General features: G+C 40.2%; 1 protein-coding gene across 1 annotated transcript in view; it reads left to right on the forward strand.

Moving 5' to 3' along the window:
• LOC114049737 (kinesin-like protein KIF26B) overlaps positions 1–21,323 on the forward strand; it is a 605,544-nt gene extending 584,221 nt beyond the window's left edge. Inside the window, exons 13-15 of the mRNA XM_027871127.1 lie at positions 13,190–13,392; positions 14,046–14,196; positions 20,005–21,323. Coding sequence (XP_027726928.1) covers positions 13,190–13,392; positions 14,046–14,196; positions 20,005–20,153 — 503 coding nt within the window. The 3' untranslated portion in view covers positions 20,154–21,323. The remainder of the gene's footprint in view (positions 1–13,189; positions 13,393–14,045; positions 14,197–20,004) is intronic.
• The last annotated feature ends 1,386 nt before the right edge of the window (positions 21,324–22,709 follow it).

Below are 22,709 nucleotides of genomic sequence, written 5' to 3' on the forward strand. Positions count from 1 at the left end.
ACTTAGCTGCCCCTACCTGCAAGTAAGTAGTTGTTAATTGGTTCTGAAATAAACAAAAATATCTCTTCAAGCATCAGTCATCTGTTCATATCACTACTACATTGCCTCAGCCCCTTTATACCTGATGAAATACCTCAATTCTTTGTGGTTCTTCCTGCAGGCTCTCACTCCTAACCCCTTGTTTGTGGTACAAGAGCTGTAGATGAAGTGCTCCTGTACAAGGCTCTTTATAATGGGCTTTTTAAAAACCTTTTTTCCCCCTTGTCTAGCCAGTTTGTTCAGGTAATCTGCAATTAGCAGAATCTTGCCAATACTCTGATGAAGACAGTAACCAGACCCAACTGTTAACAGTAAGAAGCTCTTTTGATAATATTTACAATCATTTCTATAAATATTCATCCATTTTGTTTAAGTTGTCAGTTTTATTTGGCACATAGCTGGGCAAATAGTTTATAATAATATCCTTTATTTCTTCAACTGTTGTGCTTAGAAACTTTTCTGAGAAAGGAAAAAAAATACTGCCAGCAACTCTTTGCTACTGCCTTTCTCTCTTATCCTTGCCGGTCAGTTGCTATCTGCTCTCATCTTGCTTCATTTCTGTGCCACTGAAATGTTTTTTTTTTTAATTAGAATTCGAGCCTAGGGGATTAACTGCTCTGAAGGGGTATATTCTCTCAAACCATGGTAGTTTGATAAAATCACCTTTTTATACACTGGGGACATTTTTGTTTAGAGTATTGGGATTGGTTATCAAGAATCAGGGCATTCTCTGACCTAGTCAGCCCTGGAGAAACACTGGTGATTTTTTTTTTCTATCTGAATTCCCTTTTGTAATTTCCCCCCAGTCTCCAGAGTATTTAATCATTACACTATCATTTGCTTCATATCTGGGAAAGTGCACTGTTTGCAAAATTTGATTTCATATTAGTTAACATTTAGATTACTATATGATAAGATTCCGCAGACATCCAACGCCCCTTCATGGTTTAGGGGAAAATTCTAGTGTTACCTTCTGGGAGGATCTTTACATGCTTGTAAGCTTCAGTTTCAAAGGGTGACATTTCCTGATCCTGTGCTTGGACAGCCCTACTGTTGTTTTTGTTGTTGTTCATTCATTTCAGTTGTGTCCAGCTCTTCATGACCCTATTTGGGGTTTTCTTGGCAAAGATAACTGAAGTGGTTTGCCATTTCCTTCTCCATCTCATTTTACAGATGAGGAACTGAAGCAAATGGGGTTAAATAATTTGCCCAGGGTCACACAACTAGTAAGTGTCTGAGGCTGGATTTGAACTCAGGTCTTCCTGACACTAGGCCAGATGCTCTATGCACTGCACCACCTAGCTGCCTGAAATAGCCCTACTGGGAATCTGTAAATCTCCATGAATAAGCACTAGTCCCAATCCAACACTTTTTCCAGTGCTTGATATGTTTAAGGAACTGTACTAGGCATTGAGGATACAAACAAAACAAAACAAAAAAAACCATAGCCCCTGCCCTCAAGGAGCTTGCAATCTACCAAAGGAAGCCAACATTTAGCCAATTAAGAGAATACACAATCACTTTAGAAATAAGAGAACTCCAACACCAAGAAGAAGAAAGATGAAGGAAGGCTTCCCAGAAATGGCAGTACATGAGCTGAGAACCTAAGGATTCTTAGAGTTTGCGGGGCAGGGTGGGGTAGGAGGGAGTACATTCCAGGCATCATAGACAGCCTGTCATCTCTGTCTCCACTCTTCCACTTATTATTTGTATGGCTTTCTAAGCTTCCATTTTCTTATCTGTAAATCCTACATCATTGGGTCATTGTGAGGAAAATGGTTTAACCTTACAGCATTCCTACTGATATTGGCTTAGAAACTGTAATATACTTTAGTGATGTGAGCTATTTTCTTATTCTTGGTTTTAAATTTTTATTTGTCTATTTTGTTTTTAGATCACCTATATTTCCCAATATAGCCCTTTGACTTCCCCTTTTCAGAGAGTTATCCTTCATAACAAAGAATTTAAAAAGAAGGAAAAGAAGTTCAGCAAAACTAGGAAACAAAACCAAGTCTACGTAGTATCCCACACCTGTAGGCCTCTACCTCTACAAAGAAGGGAGGGAGGCATATTTTCCTGTCTCTTTTTTTAGAGCCAAGTTTAGTCATTATGAAGTCATATCATTCAGTAATTTTCATGAATTTACATATGCATATATGTAAATGTAAATAAATGTAAAAAATAAGTTTAAATTATAATTTCACAGCATTGTTTCTTTTTTGTTCTTTCTGCTTACATCCATGTAGTAATTGTGTTTATTGTTTTCCTGGTTCTGATTACTTCACATCAGTTCATAAAAATCTTCTTATGATTCTCAGTAGTTATCATATGCACAGTTTCTTACAGCACAGTAAGATCACATTATATTCAATTGCAACAAGTTGTCTAACCTTTTCCCAATCGATGGACATCTACTTTGTTTCTAGTTCTTTGCTATATATAAAACATGCTGCTGTGAATATCTCAAAATATATATGGCCTATTTTTTCTTTTCTTTTTTTACCATTGACTTTCCATGGGAGTTGTGCCCAGTAGTGAGAGCCCTGGATCGAAAGGTTTTTAATTTAACAATTTAAGAGCACTGGGCTTGGGGTCAGAAGACCTGAGTTCAAATCTCACTGTAGACACTTAATAGATGTGTAACTCTGGTAAGTCACCGATCCTTTCTCAGTTTCAGTTTCCTCATCTGTAAAATTGGGATAATAATAGCACATACCTTTCAAAGCTATTGTGAGGATCAAATGAGATAATAATTATAAAGCACTTAGCATAGTGCCTGGCACATGGTAAGCACTACATAAATATAGCATCATCATCATTATTATCTCCCAGGGCAGTTATGATGATTAAATGAGATAATAATTGTATAGTGCTTAGCACAGTACCTGGCATACAGTAAGCACCATATGAATGTCACATGATGATGATGATGATGATAGGGTAAGAGCCTTCTCTTCCAATATTACATATTAACAATAGTAATAATTTATAAGTTGTAGAAAGATTTGTACACTAATATACTACTGGTGGAGCTGTGAATTTGTCTAACCACTCTTGTAAGCAATTTGGGATTATGTTAATAATATTATATAATAATAATAACCCTGGGCAAGTTACTTAACCCTTTTTACCTCAGTTTCCTCATCTGAAAAATGAGCTGGAGAAGGAAATGGCAAACCACCCCAGTATCTTGGCCCAGAAAACCCCAAATGAGGTCACAAAGAGTCGTACCTGACTGAAATGACTAAACAACAACAAAAATTAGGAGATTGCATTAGATCAGGAGTTTTTAACCTTTTGAAGGGGTCATGGGCCTCTTTAACAGTCTGGTGAAGCCTGTGGACTCCTCAGAATGTTTCTAAATAATTGAAGGAGATGTTCAATTTAATTTAGAGGTTAGTGAAAATAAAAATATATTTTTTTCCTATCTAAGTTTACAGACCTCCTGAAATCTATCCTCTGGGAGGTCTGTGGACCCCAGGCTAAAAACCCCTATATTTGATTATTTTAAGATCCCTTCTAGCCCTAATAATCTAAAATCTTAAAATTTAAATAGATAATAATAAGATAGTGTATTGGGCTTTTTTTCCTCCCCTTGCCTTGTATCTAACAACCCTGGCTCCTCCTTTTCATTGAGCAGTGATAGTTTCCATATTTTAGATTTCTTTATCAGTCTATAGATCTGTTGAAATGGGAAAGGAACCCAACCCTTTTCTTTGGTTGGAGTATCAGGAAGCCTGGACAGATGACTCTTAGATCCTCAGTACTTAGTGGGTAGGGCCCACTCTATCTGGGACAGAGGAATTGACAGGGAAGGGAAGGCAGGATGCCATGAATAGAGAGGGAGGGCATCCTTCTAGCTTCTATGCCTCCTCATAAGGAAACCACCTTGCTTAAGACCCACAGTAGGCAGCAGTATGTCCTCCTGCCCAGTGCTCTATCAACAACATCATAAGGATTAGAGCCTCCAACCCCATAAACCACAGTAAGAAATATAAGCCATCCACTGAGTGCTTTTGAAGGAAAAAGTGTACATGTTGGCAAAACAAAAGGAAAAATAAAATCTGCAGGTCTATTATTGTAGAAAAACGAGCTTCACAGTAAAATCCTCTTTTGGATGGAACTTCATCTTCATCCCATTTAATGCACAGTCAGATAGATAGCCAGACGCCTTAAGTGATGGGAGCAAAAGCTACAGAAATCCTGTCCAGACAAACCCACCTTCTTTGCTAAATTAATGAGAAGACCATTAATCAATGCATGGTTAAATTAGATTAGGTTCCATTCAACTTTAGGGCAGATATGTTAGGATGCTCTCAGTGTTTCTAAACCCATCCTTATTCCTAGGGGAAAGTGGCATCACTGACCCCTCAGCATCAGAAATGAGCAGAAAACCCCAGGGTCACAAATATAGGTGTAAGGTGATTGTAGCAACACTACATAGTGGAAAGAATGCTAGATGAAGAGATTGTGGTTCAAAATCGGGTTCAGTCATATGTGACAGGATTTAGAGCAGGAGAAAACTGAGTGGATCATTTAGAGTCCTCTCCCTTCATTTTTACAGAGGAACAACCAGAGAACTCAGGAGATTAAGTGATGTGGCCAAGGTCAAGTCAATAGAGATTAAAATCTAGGCCATCTGACTCCAAATCCAGTGTGTTTTTTCATTATGGGTCACAATTCTATTGGTCGTGTGTCCCTGGTAAATTGCTTAATCTCCTCAGTTTCCTCATCTGTGAAATGGAGAGCATAACAGTAGGAAGACCTCCAAGTAAAAGAAACCCATTACTTCTGGAGGCAACCTCTTCCACTTTTAGGATGTTTGGGAGTTTGGGAGGTTTTTTTTTAGTGCTGAGTGTTTTTCCCCCGTGTCTTAAACCTAAATTTGCCTCTTTGTGGTCCTAGCCTTTGGGACCAAACAGAAAAGTCTAATCTCTCTTATATGTGACAGCCTCTTATGTTCTTGAAAGTAACCTTTTCTCCCTCTCTTCCCCACATTCTAGACTAAACATGCTCTAGTTTCTTCAACCAATCCTCTTGGAACACAGAATTGAGGTCCTAACTATCTTGGCTGCCTTCTTCTGGATGTTGATCAGCTTATCAATGTCCTTCCTAAAAAAAAAAAAATAAAAGTCCTGAAATGAATACAGTAATTCAGATGTGGAATCCAGATGTGGCCTACCCCAGGCCAGAGGACAGAGAAATTGTCACCCTTTTTTTCCTGCAAACTCTGTCTCTCTTAGTGAAGTCCAAAATAGCATTAGCTTTTTTGGCTGCCGTATCATGTTGATATATTGAGTTTGAAGTCTGTTGAAGTCCCCAGATCTCCTTCAGATAAATTGCTGTCTAACTATGCCTCCCTCATCTTGAACTCTGTAAAGCTGATTTTTTAAAATTATGGATAAGACTTTATATGTATCCCTTCCCAATTCCATCTTCCTATATTTGTCTCAGTGGCAGCTGTGGACATCTAGGTGGCACAGTGGATAGAATACCTGGGCCTCAAATCAGGAAGATTCATCTTACTAGCTGTGTAACCCTGGGCAAGTCACTTAACCCTGCTGCTGCTGCTGCTGCTGCTTCTTCTCCTTCTTCTTCTTCCAATGGGGTTGAGTGACTTGCTGGGAGTCACACAGATAGTGAGTGTTATGTGTCTAAGGCCGGATTTGAACTCAGGTCCTCCTGACACCAGGGCCATTGCTCTATCCACTGCACCATCTAGCTGCCTCTTCTTTCCCTTTTCTACTCAACACAACTACCAAAGTGATAGTCCTGAATCACAGATCTGATGACATGAAGTCCCTTCTTACTTAAAGCCTTTCAGTGTTTCCCCATTGCTGCTAAGATAAAATATAAATGCCCCTCTCTATCCTTTAGAGTCCTTCATAATCTGACTCTAGACTATTTTTTCAGACTGATAGTATATTACTCCCCCCTCATGTTGTAGCCAGATTGGCCTACTTGCTCTTCTTCATACACAACATTACATCTCCCACCTTGGTGCCTTTGCCCAGGCTGTCCCCCATGCCTGGAATGCTCTACCTCCTTAAATATCCCTCATGGAATCTGTCCTCCAAATGACAAGTGGCTTTTTCTATAGGAGACTTTTCATAAACCCTTCAACCATTAGGGCTCTCTCTTGTTCCCCACCCCACTCCCAAACAAATAATTTATATTTACTCTGTATACACATGTACACATATATGTATGTGTGGATATACATATATGGTATTTTGTTTATACTTATCTATGTAAATTAAAACTGTAAGCTTCTTGAAGGCAGAGATTATTTTACTCTTATCTTTGTCTCCTCACTGCATTCAATAAATATTTGCTGAACTCTTGGTGGAGTTGTGAACTGATCTAACCACTCTGAAGAGCACTTTGGAACTTTGTTCAAAGGGTTATAAAACTGTGCATACCCTTTGACCCAGCAATACCACTGCTAGATCTGTATCCCAGAGACATCCAAAAAAGGGGAAAAGACCTATTTGTACAAAAATATTTATAGCAGCTCTTTTTGTGGTCTCTAAGAATTGGAAATCAAAGGGATACCCATCAATTGGGGAATGGCTAAACAAGCTGTGCTATGTGATTGTAATGGACTATTATTTTGCTATAAGAAATGACAAGCAGGATGATTTCAGAAAAACCTGGAAAGACTTACATGAACTGGTGTATAGTGAAGTGAACAGAATCAGGAGAATGTTGTAACACCAATATTGTTCAAAGAAGAGCTGTGAATATTTTGGATCATTGTGTTGCTGAGAATAGCTAAGACATTCATATTAACTTCCTTTCATTTTTTTTTCTTTTGAGTCTTCTTGTACAAAATGACTATTATGGAAATGTTTTACGTAATTGCACATGTATAGCTTATATATGATTGCTTACAGTCTTAGGGAGGGGGGAGAGGAGGGCATGAGGGAAGGACAGAATTTGGAACTCTAAATTAAAATGTTTAAAATTTGGGGAAAAAACCCCAAACAATGAACAAGACAAGCATGGGAAAATCATTTGCAGAAAACCTTAAAAATGGATTCTCATTAAATTGCTATGTGCTTATATTGGAGGAGGAAGGGAACAAGAACATACTAGTAAACCTGGAACCCAGTTTACATGACAAAATAAAATAATTACTACAAACACTCCCAAAAAGGTTTGCTGAATTGAATTTATATAGTGAATTAAGGTATACATCCTCAGCCCTATGAGACAAATGCAAGTATTATTGTCTTTATTCTACATATAAAGAAATTGAATCTCAGAGAGATTCTTATTTGCTGAGGGTCACTTATCTATTAAATGTTTGAGCTGGAACATGAATCCAGGTGTCTAGGCTCCAAGTTCAGTGCTATTTCTGTTATACTATGCTTTCTTTCCATAGTACCTGCTCATCTTACTTCTCTAGGTTGTTGTGGGGATCAAATGTGAAAATGTACCTGAAAGCCCCTTGTAAAATACAAAGAAGCATTATATGGATATAAATTGCTTGGTTGACACAGTAGACTGAGAGTTGTCCTCAGAGCCAATAAAGCCTGGATTCAAGTCTTGCCCTGGCACATATTGTCTGTGTGACCCTAGCAAAGTGACTTAACCAGCTATTTTCAGGGTCACTTAATATGTATGATATGCACTACTGATACTATGGCTAAAGCTTTTTCACTAGATCTTTTAATCACTTACACCATTCTCTAGGTAGTGCTGTGGTTAATAAGCCTCTGTCTTGCAGAGGAGAAGTTATAGTGCTTTCAGGCAACATTTCTTCAGTCTCCTCCTGTACCTCAGCTATGGTTTCCAATGGAGGAACTACCTTCAGGGCTACCTGTAACATAGGTCCTCAATCTACTGGAAGTTCTGCAATTAACCAGCTTTTTTCCCTTAAGGAAAGGCTCTATTTTCAGTTGGCAATCTTAGCCAATAGATGTGAAACTCTCTGCAACTTTCCCAGTCAGCTCTCTGATTCAGGATCCATTCTAGCTTTCCCAGTAAACTCTTTCAGTCAGTATCTTAGAAAGTCTTCCTCTCAATCAAGCTGCACCAACAAGTACCAGGTCTTCACCTGAGATCAGTTCTGCCCTTTGGTCTCTTCTTAGAACTTTTCTATTAACAGCACTTCATCTTTTGAACTCTTCTTTCAATTTCTTTCAACTGCCTTTAACTGTCTCTACTGGCTCCTTGGGTGTATAAGCTCCATTGTCACTTAAACTTTGGTAAGAAACTCAATTTAGTTTTTAGGTCTTATTGTACCCCCAGCTGAAGTGAAGAAGGCTATATTTTCTCAGATAGAAAAGGGAATGAGAGATATGATGGTAAAGAACTGGTTTTAACTTCTCTCCACAAGTCCCTCTCTTTTATGCAAAATAGTAATTGTTGTGCTGACTAGAGAATCCTAAAAGAAACTGTTGATCTTTGTCTCACATTTCCCAACAGCAAGTCTTAACTTGGTCTCATTATCTATCTCTCTACATCTGTGCTTGTACAACACTCAATTTTCCAGACACTTTCACCTCTGTTTGAACTTCACAACAAGCCCTTTGAAGTAAATAGGGCAGATGTTGTTGAACCAACTTTACAAATGAGAAAACTGACAGAAAAGATGTGGGATTTGCTCAAGGCAACACAGAGAGTTAGTGACAGGGAAGGTAAAAGAACCCAGAGTTCCTGACTCTTACTCCACATTTCCTGCTAGGCTGAGATGCTGCTGGAATTAGTATTTAATGGACCAAAGAATGAGATGCCTTTAGGATCTGGAGCCAGAAGAGATCTTGGTAATTATCTGGTTAATTTTATATACATACATAGGAAACTAGCCCTGCCAAGTGAAATGACATAACCAACTTCAAAAAATAAGTATAACAAAGCTGAGATTGGAACCCAGGTTCCTCCCCTGCTTTTTTCAGCATACAACATTCCCTTTCTTCTATAAATAGTTATGGTGAAAATATATCATAATATTTTTAAATCACTGGGAAATGTCTTAAGTTTCCTTTGAGATCACTGAGACGAAAAACTAGCATCTTAGTCTTGAATAACTAAGACTCTTGTTACATAAGGAAGGAAGGAAGGAAGGAATATTATAACTCATGGTGATCACAGAATTTTATGTTTTGATGAGACCTTAGGGAGCAGCTATCTAATTCTCCTCCTTCATTAAAGCATTTTTCTTTACAACTTTGTGAATATGATCATGCAAGGATTACTGTCTCCATTTCACAGATGATACAGCTAAGGCTCAGAGAGTTTAAGTAATTTGACCAAGGTTATTCCACTAATTCAATAAGTCATATTTTGCCTGAAAGGAGGGCATATCAATTCCAGGAATGATTAAACAATTAAACAAAAACCATGTTTTTTGGTGGGCAAATCCCAAGGAATGTTCTGAAATTTATCATCTATCATAAGTATATAATCCCTTATGTGAATGATACAAGTTGGGAAGGAGTTAAAAAGAGGGATGAGGAGATGAAGGTCTGAGGCTAGGTACCATCATTGGAATTTAATAAGGCCCTACAGAGCTCAGTTCTAAGCACTATTAAACATTATACCTTCCTTCTACCTTTCTCCCTCAAAACTGGATTATCTGAGTATCTTTGCACTGGCTATCCCCCATTTCTCTCTCGGTTTTCCTGTCTTTCTTCAAGACTCCGTTCAAATCTCACCTTCTGCTGGAGGCCTCTCCCTGTCCTCTCAGCTGCTTGGGTCTTATTCTCTCAGATTACCTCCATGTCTTCTGTATATATTTAGTTGTTTATATATTTACATGATGTATGTGGCATATTAACATGTTGTCTCCCTTGTTAGAATGTAAAATGCTTGTCTTTATTTGTATTCCAGTGCCTGGAACATAGTAAGTGCCCAATAAATGCTGATGACTGAGTAGATGGGAAGTATTTATGTGAAGTGACTGGACCAGAATGTAGATTATTGTCCACAGTATCCACAATGACTGTAACAATGGGAGGTCAACATGGAAAGGCAAAAACCTGGTCAATTCTCATGGTTATGTTAAAAAAGAAATATCCCTCCTTTGTGCTAATAGGATTCTAGGATGTAGAACTGAAAGGGACCTAAAAGAACATCTAACTTGGTCACTTCATTGTACAGATGAAGAAACTGAGGGTTAGAAGGGTTTATTGACTTGACCAAAATAACAGGTAATAGGCATCAGAGGCTGGATTTGAACCTGGGTCCTCTGACTTAAGAGCCAGTGCTCTTTTCCCTGTGCCAAGCTAATGGATACCTTTTTTTCAGAGTAATGTGCTTGGCAAAGGAGTTTGTTTGGGTGTCTGTTGAGTAGTACCTGATGTATCAGAACAAAATATATCAATAAATTTCAAAAGATAAAGTATTGTCATAAAAGTTACAACTGTAAATTCCAAATTCTTGAAAGAGAACAATGCCTGTAATAAAGATGGTTAAACCAAACTGGTTCAATAAAAACAAAAACAAAAGGTCTGTATTTTCATCCAGATAGCAGGTTGTATTTGGTTTTTGTCCTGGGAAGTCATAAAGTTCTTGTTTCACTTGGTTTGACAGAAATAAAACTTCAGTCCTGCAATTCTCCAACATTTGGCCCCTGAGACAGAAACATGAGTGCTGAAAACTGCTAAATCCTCAAATCAGAGAGGTGCCTGCTGGGAAAGGGCAGTTTATATAATAATGTATAAAGAGTCTTATGTAACAAGAGTCTTAGTTATTCAAGACTAAGATGCTAGTTTTTCGTCTCAGTGATCTCAAAGGAAACTTAAGACATTTCCCAGTGATTTAAAAATATTATGATATATTTTCACCATAACTATTTATAGAAGAAAGGGAATGTTGTATGCTGAAAAAAGCAGGGGAGGAACCTGGGTTCCAATCTCAGCTTTGTTATACTTATTTTTTGAAGTTGGTTGCGTCATTTCACTTGGCAGGGCTAGTTTCCTATGTATGTATATAAAATTAACCAGATAATTACCAAGATCTCTTCTGGCTCCGGATCCTAAGGGCATCTCATTCTTTGGTCCATTAAATACTAATTCCAACAGCATCTCAGCCTAGCAGGAAATGTGGAGTAAGAGTCAGGAACTCTGGGTTCTTTTACCTTCCCTGTCACTAACTCTCTGTGTTGCCTTGAGCAAATCCCACATCTTTTCTGTCAGTTTTCTCATTTGTAAAGTTGGTTCAACAACATCTGCCCTATTTACTTCAAAGGGCTTGTTGTGAAGTTCAAACAGAGGTGAAAGTGTCTGGAAAATTGAGTGTTGTACAGGCACAGATGTAGAGAGGTAGATAATGAGACCAAGTTAAGACTTGCTGTTGGGAAATGTGAGACAAAGGTCAACAGTTTCTTTTAGGATTCTCTAGTCAGCACAACAATTGCTATTTTGCATAAAAGAGAGGGACTTGTGGAGAGAAGTTAAAACCAGTTCTTTTCTTTTTTCTCATTTTCTTTTTTCTCATTTATAACATACCACTTACTATGGGCCAGCCACATAGTATTCACTCCTGAAGTAAGTGTTTATTATGGAAGCTTCATATGTAAATACAGAGACTGGCTAAGTCCTAGAGCCTGTCATGGAATAGACATCAACTAGGAAATAAGTTAGCTAGGTCTTGGTTTGTAAATGTTGTTTTCCTCAAGCTTCTTTACTCATTCCCTTTATGTACCTGGGTTGTGCATTTGTTTATTTTCAGTCTCTGGTTGGTTCTGGTTGTCTTACTCATCCACACAACCTATGGAATCAATGATACATAAAGGAGTTTAGTTAGGGCTGTATTTTCTTTACTAATGGTAAAGAGTCTCTATCTTGAGCTCCAGATGATTTCTTTTGGTTTCTGCTGTATGAATTCATACTTGCTGACTCTCTCCTCAGATCAGTTCCATCTCAGAGGCCTGTGCTCATGAAGCCAAGGTTGTGGGTTCAGTCCTTGGGTTGGCCAGTGAGCTTTAGCCATAGGCTATCCCTAACCTCAGCCAGATGGTCTTGCAGATGCATGTCCCTGGTCACGAGGGGATTTGGGTAAGATAGTTTGGACAGCTCCCAGTGCAGATCAAACATCTCACAGCATGTGCTCTCCAGATGGTTGCTTAGTAACATCATCCTTTCATAAAAAGGACAGAATATTATCATTCTTTATCATTTTCAAGTTGTTTCCCAGGCATTTTTCTACCTTCCCGTTTCAACTGTAAGCACCTTGAGATTAGGAAGTATGTCTTATCCTTTTTCTTCCCACTGACCCACAGGACCAAATATAATTCTTTGCCCTCACCAGGGACTCAGTGCATGACTAACTTCATTAGAGGGAAAGCTTGCTGTCTGAAAACCTTAGTGAAAGCTAATAAAGTATGATTTAGAGGCACCTAAGGCTCCAGTATTAGTTGTTGGTAGATGTGTTTTCCTCCAAGCAACATGAATAGTTCTCTGACAGCTATTGTGGCACTTTAGGGTCATCTAGTCTATATAGCTAATATGGCCCATGACATAGAATAAATGCAGTGATCTGATGAGAGAGTTCTTAAAAATGCATACCTTAATTGAACTTCAGGAGTAAATACTATGTGCCTGGCCCATAGTAAGTGGTATGTTAGAGAAAGAAAGAAAGAAAGAAAGAAAGAGAAAGAGAGAGAGAGAAGGAGAGATAAGAAGGAAGGAAGGAAGGCAGTCTCTGACTTCAAGAAGCTTATATTCTAATGCAGGAAGAAAAGGGAACTAAAGAGAGGGGTGGGAGGGGGAGAAGGTACCTGGAAGAGGAGCATAGTAGAGAAAATCCTGTAGCAATGAGTCAGCAGTGCAGCCTGGAGAGAGCTCAATGTATCTTTGGCCGGGTTTTCCTTCTTAAATTAGAAGCTCTTGGAGAAAGTAACCAATAAGAAGGTGAGGCCTTCGGGGCAGAGAGTACTTCTAATGTGAGACGTAGTACAGGGGTGAAAAAGGTTTCTCTGGAATGATAGAGAAAGTCCTGGTGAGTTGGGTCAGCAGGGCAGCCTGAAGAGGGAAGTTAGCAGAGGTGACTGGAAGTAGGGCAGAAGGACTCAGATGTACACCCTTGCCACCCAGACTGAGGGTTCTGCCCATATAAGACCCTGGCCCATGCATGTATCCCATGGACCAAAGGAAATCAAAAGAGAGAGGAAAGATTAACTTGTGGATTAATTCCTCTCCAGGTTCTCAGAGGCGGAGGCTTATTCCAGCCCTATCACTTGATACCACCTCACCAGTGAGGAAACCTTCAAACAGTGCTGGTGTCCGCTGGGTGGATGGCCCAATGCGGAGCACTCAGAGGGGTCTAGGGGAACCCTTTGAGATCAAAGTCTATGAAATTGATGATGTAGAGAGGCTTCAGCGGCGTCGAGGCATTGACAGCAAGGTAAGAGCTCCCTGGAAACATTTGGGGGCTGTGAAAAACATGTCAGGACAGATGAGGGGACTTACTTTTTCATATAAAGGGACAATGCATGGGTTGGTGGCAAGCTGTGGTTCTTCCTTTCCATAGAGGACCAAACAAGAGGGTCCAAACCATAAGTAGAAAAATTTTGACTTGAACACCAGGGTTGTGAGACACGGGAAGGTAGTACCTAGATAGTGTCATGCGTGGCGTCCCTATTGAAGATTTTAAAGTTCACTCTATCTGGTGTGTCTGAAATGCAGCCTTGCCTAAAGGCAGAGGAATGTACCCCCCGACTTTTGAGGTTCCATTCTGTATCATTGACTCCACAGCTCCAAATAAGTATATGCCCTGCTAATGTATAGTACCTTATGCTTTCTCCATGGGAAGGCCAGGAAGCTCCTGCCCTGGGGGTAGATCCTAAGTCTGAACAGTCAGCCCCAGGCAGTGCAGTCTATCTTCATTCTATTTCTCTAGGCAGAGACTTAGCTAAGATTGCTTGAGCCCTTGCCAAGCTTCCAGATGACTTGTCCCTTGTTTATTCAACATTTAGTGATCAGACCAGCTATGTTTGACCTCGGTCTTTCTCTCCTTCCTCCCCATCCTCCCCAATTCTCCTACTGTCTGTGTACTAGGAAGTGATATGCTTCAATGCAAAGCTGAAAATCCTGGAGCATCGCCAGCAGAGGATTGCTGAGGTTCGGGCCAAGTATGAGTGGTTAATGAAGGAACTGGAGATGACCAAGCAGTATCTGATGCTGGATCCCAACAAATGGCTCAGTGAATGTAAGTGCCTGGGTTTGTTTCTGTCATTGTAGCCTAAAGTACTTTCCAGCTAAGCAGAGTTAGGGAGACTCTAGAAACAAGCACATAGAATTCTTATCAAATGAAGACAGAACTACAACTAAGGAAAGGTGACTGGGACTTTGTGCCAGGCTGCCAAAATTTAGATGGTGCTGATGAAACCATTCAAGGGCACCCTTCCTTCCCTTAGGTGGTCTCACTCCAAGTGAGCACTACCCATCATGCACTCTTTCTTTGCTAAACACAAAAATACTCCCACTTTTACAGCAATGAATAGAGATATTTGAAACGAGTAAGTAATCCTACTCACCAAGAGCCAAGAAGTGAAGGATTGGATAGAGAGGGGGGAGGATGGTTGGGAGAGGAGATGCAGGAAAGGGTGGTAAATATTGCTCCTAATAGATTACTTCTTATGTGTCTCAGTCCACAGCACCTGAAAATGAGATTTTTTTTCCTTTTCTACATGTGGCAGAGGATCACCCAGATATAAAGGCTATATTATAAATCTGTTCCCACACCACATAATCACACTGCATTCCTAGCCTGAAATTGAAAAGCATTTATAAAGCTCTTAATAGGATAGAATTTGCAATCTTAGAAAAGAGAGGAAAAAAAAAAATACCAGACCAGTCAGGGGTAAGAAGGAAGCCCCAAAGCCTTATTTTGGTTTAATAGAAAACCCAAGATCTTAGTGACCATATAAACCCAATTCAGAATAGTTCTTGCAGTGTTTTTGAAAGATAAATTTCAATTGCTTCTTTATTTATTACCAGCCATTTTATTTATCAAATGGCAAATCTAAAGTCGTGCCGCTAGGTGGTGCACTAGGTAGCGCACCAAGCCTGGAGTCAGGAAGACCTGAGTTCAAATGTGACCTCAGACACTTAGTAGCTGTATGACCCTAGTGACCATAGGCTAGTCACTTAACCCTGTTTGCCTCAGTTTCCTCCTCTATAAAATAAGCTGGAGAAGGAAATGGCAAATCACTCCAGTATCTTTGCCAAGAAAACCCAAAGTGATGTCATGAAGAGTTGAACCTGACTAAAATGATTGAACGACAATAACAAATCTAAAGTCAGTCTCAGACCTTAAGTTTGATATAGGATCAGCACAAACACTTAGTTTGCCAGAGCAAAAATAGTTTGCTAGCTCCAGTAATGACTTACAGGCATATTTATCCAACGTATCACTTTATATAATGGCAGATAGAGAGCTGGCCTTGAAGCATGCTTGCTCTTTGTGACCCTGGACAATCACTTAATCTCGTGGTGCTCTCAACGATTCTTTAAGACTCTATGTTACAAAAGAGTTGTTGATCCGCGTTTGTAGAGGGAGTTTCCTAACATGGAAGTTTCCTATACCAATGGAATCACAGGTCTATTCCCTAATCCTATCCTTTAGGGTTTTTTTGTGGTCAGTCATTTTTCAGGTGTGTCTGACTCTTCATGACCCCATTTGAGGTTTCCTTGGCAAAGATATTGGAGCAGTTTGCCACTTCCTTCTCCAGCTTATTTTACAGATGAGGAAACTGAGGCAAACAAGATTAAGTGAGTTGTCCAGGATCACACAGCTAGTAAGTGTTTGAGACCAGTTTTGAACTCAGGTCTTCCTGACTCGAGGCCCAATGTTCTATCCACTTTGTCTTTCGTGTTTTACAAAGCATATATTAAGTGACTCTCCAAGGTTATGCTCCTGAAGAGTGCTTGGCCCTGAACTTGTACATCAAATCTAGGGCTCTTTCCACTAATAAATGCTGCTTATGTGACCCTGGGTCTCAGTTTTGTCACTTGTAAAATGAGGATGACCTCTTAGGTCCCTCCCAATTTTAACTAACATTCCATTCTTGTTTGGGAGATGGCCATTTCCAGGAGGAGGCAGCTGTCCAGAAAAGGCAAAAGAGCCTGGCTGGGGTTCCTAGGAAGACTGGCAGATTGGGTACCTACTGCCCAGTCACTCTTTGCTGAATGTTTGGTCCTCTTCCTAACCTTCTCTTTGAAGCTGTCTGCTTTCCCACCCTCCAGTTACAGAGCCTCTCTAAATACAGAACTCCTCATGAGGAAATAAAGAAGCTTTTCCTCTTCCCTTCCATCTTAAAGCACTGGAAATCTGGGGAAGGATCAAGCCATCTTGGTCATTCAGGTTCAGAATTTTTGGCAGCCTTGTTAAGAACACATAGCAAAATGAAATAAATGGTAGTGCCATGGGTAAAGTACTGGACTTACTAGCTAGGGAGGAGGAAGAGGAGAAAGAGAAGGATGTTTTACTTTGGGCAAGTCACATCACTTCCCTGGGCCTCAAATCTTAAAGTGAAGGGGTTGGATTCCCCGGCCTCTAAGGTTCTTCCTGTTGAGTTTGACACTAGTGAGCTGGAAAACATCTTAAGATGATTTTCCTCTTCTGCCCTATCAACTAAGACATTCTGCATGCTGCGTCCTAGAATGCCAAGTTAGAGAATTGTAAAAAAGGGGACTGAGCCCCTCCAGCCAGAGCCCCTAATTTTACAGATGAGGAAAATGAGACCCAAAGAGGTGAGGGTACTCAGACAAGGTAACAACAGCCAGGACCAGAACCTGGACTTCTACACTCCCAGGCCAGGGCTAGTGCAACAGGGCTGTGTCAGCTTTTCTTTGTAGCTTGCATTCCCAATCACTCTGTGGCTGGGTCAGGTTAAGTGCTCGCAGGACTCAAATCATCATTGTTACCACAGAACAATAACAGTGTTGGAGAGGCCACGTCTTCCTTCCCTCCCTCCCTGCCTTTCCCCATTTAGTTGTGGCCCCAGACCTTGCTTCACTCTTCTCCAATTCACTAGTCACCTCCTCCAGTTAGGGGGAGCAAAGGAAGCCCATTGAATGATGTATACAGTATGAAAGACAGGGGTCCTAAGTCCTAAGTGGCACCTAGACCTCCGAGCTTAGCAACTCCCAAAGCAAGGGATAAATGTAACCCATCATCACTGATATCAAGAGGCAGTAGAAAGAATGTCAGGTCTGGAAACAGGGGACCTAGCTTTGAATACCAGGATGGTCAGTTACTGCCCGTGTGACAAGCCCAAGATGGTGCCTGGGGTCCCTTCCAGCTCTAAATCCACAGTCCTACGATATTTCCTGAACAGCTGTTGTGTGAGTGCCATGTTAAGGTCCAGAGAGTGATGCAGTCACTGCCTAGAGCAGCTTAGGACAAAGCATGTGGTTCCGACAAAGGATCACTGTGAACAGGCACACCCTGAAGCATAAGCAGGCACAGGGATAAGTACCATTCAAGTGAAGTCCCATAAAAAGAAAGATCCTTCTTCTGTTGAAATCTATTTCTCTTAGTTAACAAAGGATAAATAGAATCTTTCTGAAATGGTGGTTTTTTTGGGGGAAGGGGTGCTCTCAGAATCCCAACGCCATTTTACATGCTTTATCTTTAATGCTAGTTCCTACGGCTACAGTCTCACACTAGGCAGTCTAGTGGAAAGACCACTGGACATGGAACAGGGAAACCTGGTTCTAAAGTCATCTCTGACAATGACTAGCTCTGTGAATCTGCGCAGGTCACATCATGTGTCTGAGCCTCAGTTTTCATCATCTGTGAAATGGGAGTAGTAACAGTTACATTCTCTACATCGAATTGTTGTAGAGAAAGTTCTCCATAAATGTGAAAGCAATTAATCAATCAACAGGGATCCATTGAGTGCCTATTATGCATGAGGGGCTGTACTAGAGGATGAAGGTACAAAGACAGAAATGGAACGATCCATGCCCATAAAGAGTTTATATCCTATTGGGGTTATATGCATTCATATATACAAAATAAATACAATGTAACTTGGGGAAGGAATTAGCAGTTGGAATGGGTTGGGGGTGGGAGAGGGGGAATTGGGGCAGTCATGGAAGAATCAGGAAAAAAATCTCAGGTGCTGAGCTGAGTTTTCAATTAGAGATTTGAAGAAGTGGAGATGAGGAGAGAGTGTATTACAGGCCTGGGGGACAGCCTGTACTAAGGCCCAGAGGAGATGGAGTCTTGTATATAAACGATCCATTTGACCAGTGTAACTTGATAAGCATTATATAAATATGTTACTCAAACATTCTAAGCACTATGGAAATATAAACACTCAATAAATATTTGTGGAATAAATGATTGATGAAGCAATCAGAGGTGCATTTTAGCTGAGAAGCCAAGGGGTAAACCTGAAATTTGAATTCCAACTCCACAACCTATTAGGTATTTAGACCTGGCCAAGTCACATCATCTTTCCAAGCCTTTCCATCTTTCTAAGCCTCTTCATCTGTGCCCTTAGCTCACAGTCCCAGTGGCAGGAGTTCTGTGTACATTTCAACTGTTATTATTGAATCAATTATTAACTATATAATTAGATTGATAATTACATAATGTGGAATAATTTTATATGTGTAATACTTATACAAGTAATTGTTATAATTAATACTAGTATGTGGGCCCATTTTCAGTGTATGGCAGGCTTAGTAGTATGTAAGATAAAGTGTAGCTGCTTCTTTAGGAAGGTGATCTAGATACTGAAATTAAGTGACCATAAAGAAAAGACACCCTCCCCTCCTTTTCACAAGTGGGGAGATCCACAGAGATGGAACATTGCATACATTTTCTGACTTTGTAATATATTGATCAGTTTTTCTTGTTTTTTCTCTTTCTTTCTTTAAAAAATACGTTGAAAAATGCTCCAAATCACTATTGATTAGAGAAATGCAAATAAAAACCACTCTGAGGTACTCCATGCCTATCAGATTGACTAATATGACAGAAAGGGAAAATGACAAATGTTGGAGGGGATATGGCAAAATTGAGATACTAATGCATTGTTGATTAAGTGGTATACCAATTCAGTAGAGCAACTTGGAACTATGCCTAAAGGAGTGTGAAATCATTTTTACCCTTTGACCAAGCAATACCACTACTAGGTCTATATCCCAAAGAGATAAAAAACAAAAATGAAAAAGATCTATATGTACAAAAACATTTACAGCAGCTCTTTTAGTGGTGGCAAAGAATTGGAAATTGAAGGGATGTCCATCAGTTGGGAAATGACTGAACAATGTTGTATATGATTATGACGGAATACTATTGTGCTATAAGAAATGAAGAGCAAGATGTTCTCGGTAAAGTTTGGGAAGATTTACATGCACTGATGCGAAGTGAAATGAGCAGAACCAGGAGAACATTGTATACAGCAACAGTAATACTGTATGATGATCAGCTGTGAATAACTTAGCTGTTCTCAGCAATACAATGATCCAAGACAACTCTGAAAGACTTAAGATAAAAAATGCTATCCATCCCCGAGAAAGAACTGATGGAATCTAAATGCAGATTGAAGCATCCTTTTTACTTTCTTTATTTTTCTTGTTTTTTTTGTCTGTGTTTTCTTTTACATGACTAACATGGAAATACGTTTTGTATGACTGTATATGTGTAACCTGTATCAAATTATTTGTCTTCTCAATGAGGGAGGAAGAGAGAGAATTTGGAACTCAAAAGATTTTTAAAATGAAATGTTAAAAATTGTTTTTACATGTAGTTGGGGAAAATAAAATATTAAATTTAAAAATATATGTTAATATATTACCATATTACCATATTAATATGGTTATGGCTCTCTGGGAGAGGGAGAGAAGGGAACACTGGAAGAAATTTTGGCAGTGTAAAAACAGAAGATACAAAGGGAAAGAAACCAATGCAATAGAGCTTGCCACCTGAGCTGGTTTTCAAATCAGTCTGTCTTCTCCCTTTACGCTGTATCCCCACCATCTCTCTTTTCTCTTGCAGTTGACTTGGAGCAGGTATTGGAACTGGATTCCTTGGAGTACCTGGAAGCCCTCGAGTGTGTGACTGAGCGCCTAGAGAACAGGGTCAACTTCTGCAAGGCCCACCTCATGATGATCACCTGCTTTGACATCACCTCCAGGCGCCGATAAAGAGAGAGTCAACTCTTCCCTTCCCCTTCCCTCGCCTCCACCCCATCTTCCACCTCCATCCCACTCACCCACAGCCCAGGACTCCCCAGAAATAGTCACTCTCACCCAGGCCCTCTGCAAAGACAGCACCCCAAAGACCACGGAATGAGGATGAAGGTCGGCGGCAAGTCTGGAGCGAGCGTTGAGCAGCAGGCGATTTTTCTTTTCCTTTCGTTTCTCTAGGAAGGGTGCCAACATCAAACCCGCAGTGAAGGAACAAAATGTTGGGAAGGCCGAGGGATATCAGAGCCCCCGAGAGACTGGAAAGAGCACTTTGAGGAACTTTCAAGGACACGTTTGTACATACAAACTGCAGGCAAAGGCAACCTTGTTCTTTCCTGGCTTTGGCCGAGGAAGGGGCAGGGTGGAAGGTGGACAGCTGCTGCCGAGAGCTAAACAAAACAACCAACAACAAATACCCGGAACGACTGTTTAAGTGCCTTGCAAATCTTTATTCTCCAAACGTTTATGTTCATACTTTCTTGTGTACAGATGGTGCTAGTCAAGAAGATTACAAAACAAACAAAAAAAGGAAAATCAAACACATTTTGGAAACGTATTAATGTCTTTTCAGCTCGTTTTCTCCTGTTTCTGACTTGCTGTTTCTAAGTAACTTGTGTTTGTAGAGATATTTCCTAATCAGTACCACATACGAATAAATGTTAACTGTCTTTTATGGTTTACCTCCAGTAAGGCCACTCAAACAGAATGTGGACACTTCCTGTCGATAGCCAGTGTATTTCCAGCAAGACATTGGGGTGCCAAGTGATCTCAACCACTGTCTTTCACCATCCTCGTGGACACCGGGCTTGGCTTGGGATGATCATATTTAAGGATCACTTTGGGTTTTGGGGAATGGACGAGGAGAAAGGTGAATACCGTCCAAATGCTAGGGGCATCCTTTGGGATCTCTTTCCACTACCACCCTCCTCCCTAGCACCCTACCAGCTGACATGGCATCAGTGGGCTTCAAGTACAGTCCCACCAGGGAGTCCTGGCAGACATTTGAATTACTATCGCCACACATCCATCATGTATTTGTCTCTTAAAAAGCAACCCCATGGACTGAAGTTTCTCGTTTTAATTTTTGTTCCCCAGAAACCTTTGAAATAGAAAGTTAGGGAAAATGCAGAAGTCTCATGTTTCAGTTTGGGAATTTTCTTTTGGGGGCCTCTTCCCTTCTAGGACCTGTCCAAAGTACTTATTTGCTACTTAGAGCATGACACACAAGTTGGGTTTAAATGAAGGCAGCTTAGTGCCATATAAGATGAATACCTTCTGATCTCTAAAATACTATCAGAAAATGAAAGAATAAGGGTCCTTCATCACCATGGAACTGCAGAGGGATGCTTTGGCTTTGACCACTCTTCTCTTGCCTCAACCCTAGAGCAGAGAGGAACAGGGAGATATTTCCTCTTCCTCTTTCCCCTATATGTTCTCCCAGGCTGGCACATTACTAGTGTCCCTCTAAGATAAAGAACTGGCTCCAGTAAGAATGGGTAGTATGATAGAATATAAGAAGGCATGGTATAGTTGAGTACTACAATTAAAGTTAAGGAGGTGAATTGAAATCCTACCTCTGGTACTTAATAAGCTCTGTGTGACCACAAGCAAGTTATTTCACCTTCTCAACCTCAATTTCATTGTCTCTAACTCCACACAGTGGTCGTGGGGCTCACATGAGATGAGTGCTTCAAAATACTTTGCAAATTTTAAAGTACTACATAAGTATCAGGTATTATTATATATGGTTCCCAGATCCCAGAAGGTTATGGCTTTATACACAAGTTAGGATGTGTATCTTTTGGATATTATCCCCATTTAATATGTCAAGGATATTGAGGTCAAGGAACTTCCCTGGTAACTACAAGGAATTAGCAGCAGAAGCAGGCATGGAGTATAAGAGTCTTACCTTCTATCCCAGAGCTCCCTCCAACATAAGCAGCAATGAAATGCAGTGTTGTTTTCATTAGCTTGTTTCCAGGTTTCTGTACATCAAACCAGACCATCTGAGGCATCTTCTATCAACACACAGAGGTGTCATTACATTTTCAAGCTAGTGCCCCTCTACACACACACACACACACACACACACACACACACACAAACACAAACACAGAGTCATTGTGACTGGTGAGACACTGGAATCTCATCCTACCCTATAATCAAATACTATCTTTTTGAAGGCTGATGGGTTTCTTTTCTGGTGGAGAAAAACAGTTGGATTTCAATGAACCATCTTTGAAACCTTATGAATCAGAATGCAATGAAGCCTGCACTACTAAATCCTTTACTTGTTCTCTACCCCCAGTGAATTACAATTCTAGACTTGACTATTTCATGTACAGAAAGGAGTGAGATATGGAGAAAGATTGATCTGGAAGAGATTTCATAGTGTAACCATCCTTCATCATCTGTAACTGTCATTCTGTCCCCCAAAACCAAGCAGAGGTACCCCCTAGCTCCTCACTTGTGGCTTCATTTGACAGGTTACTCTCATGACTTTGCTAATAATAG

This window comes from Vombatus ursinus, unplaced genomic scaffold, assembly GCF_900497805.2.
Source record: "Vombatus ursinus unplaced genomic scaffold, bare-nosed wombat genome assembly UNPS02014798.1, whole genome shotgun sequence".
Lineage (NCBI taxonomy): Eukaryota > Metazoa > Chordata > Mammalia > Diprotodontia > Vombatidae > Vombatus > Vombatus ursinus.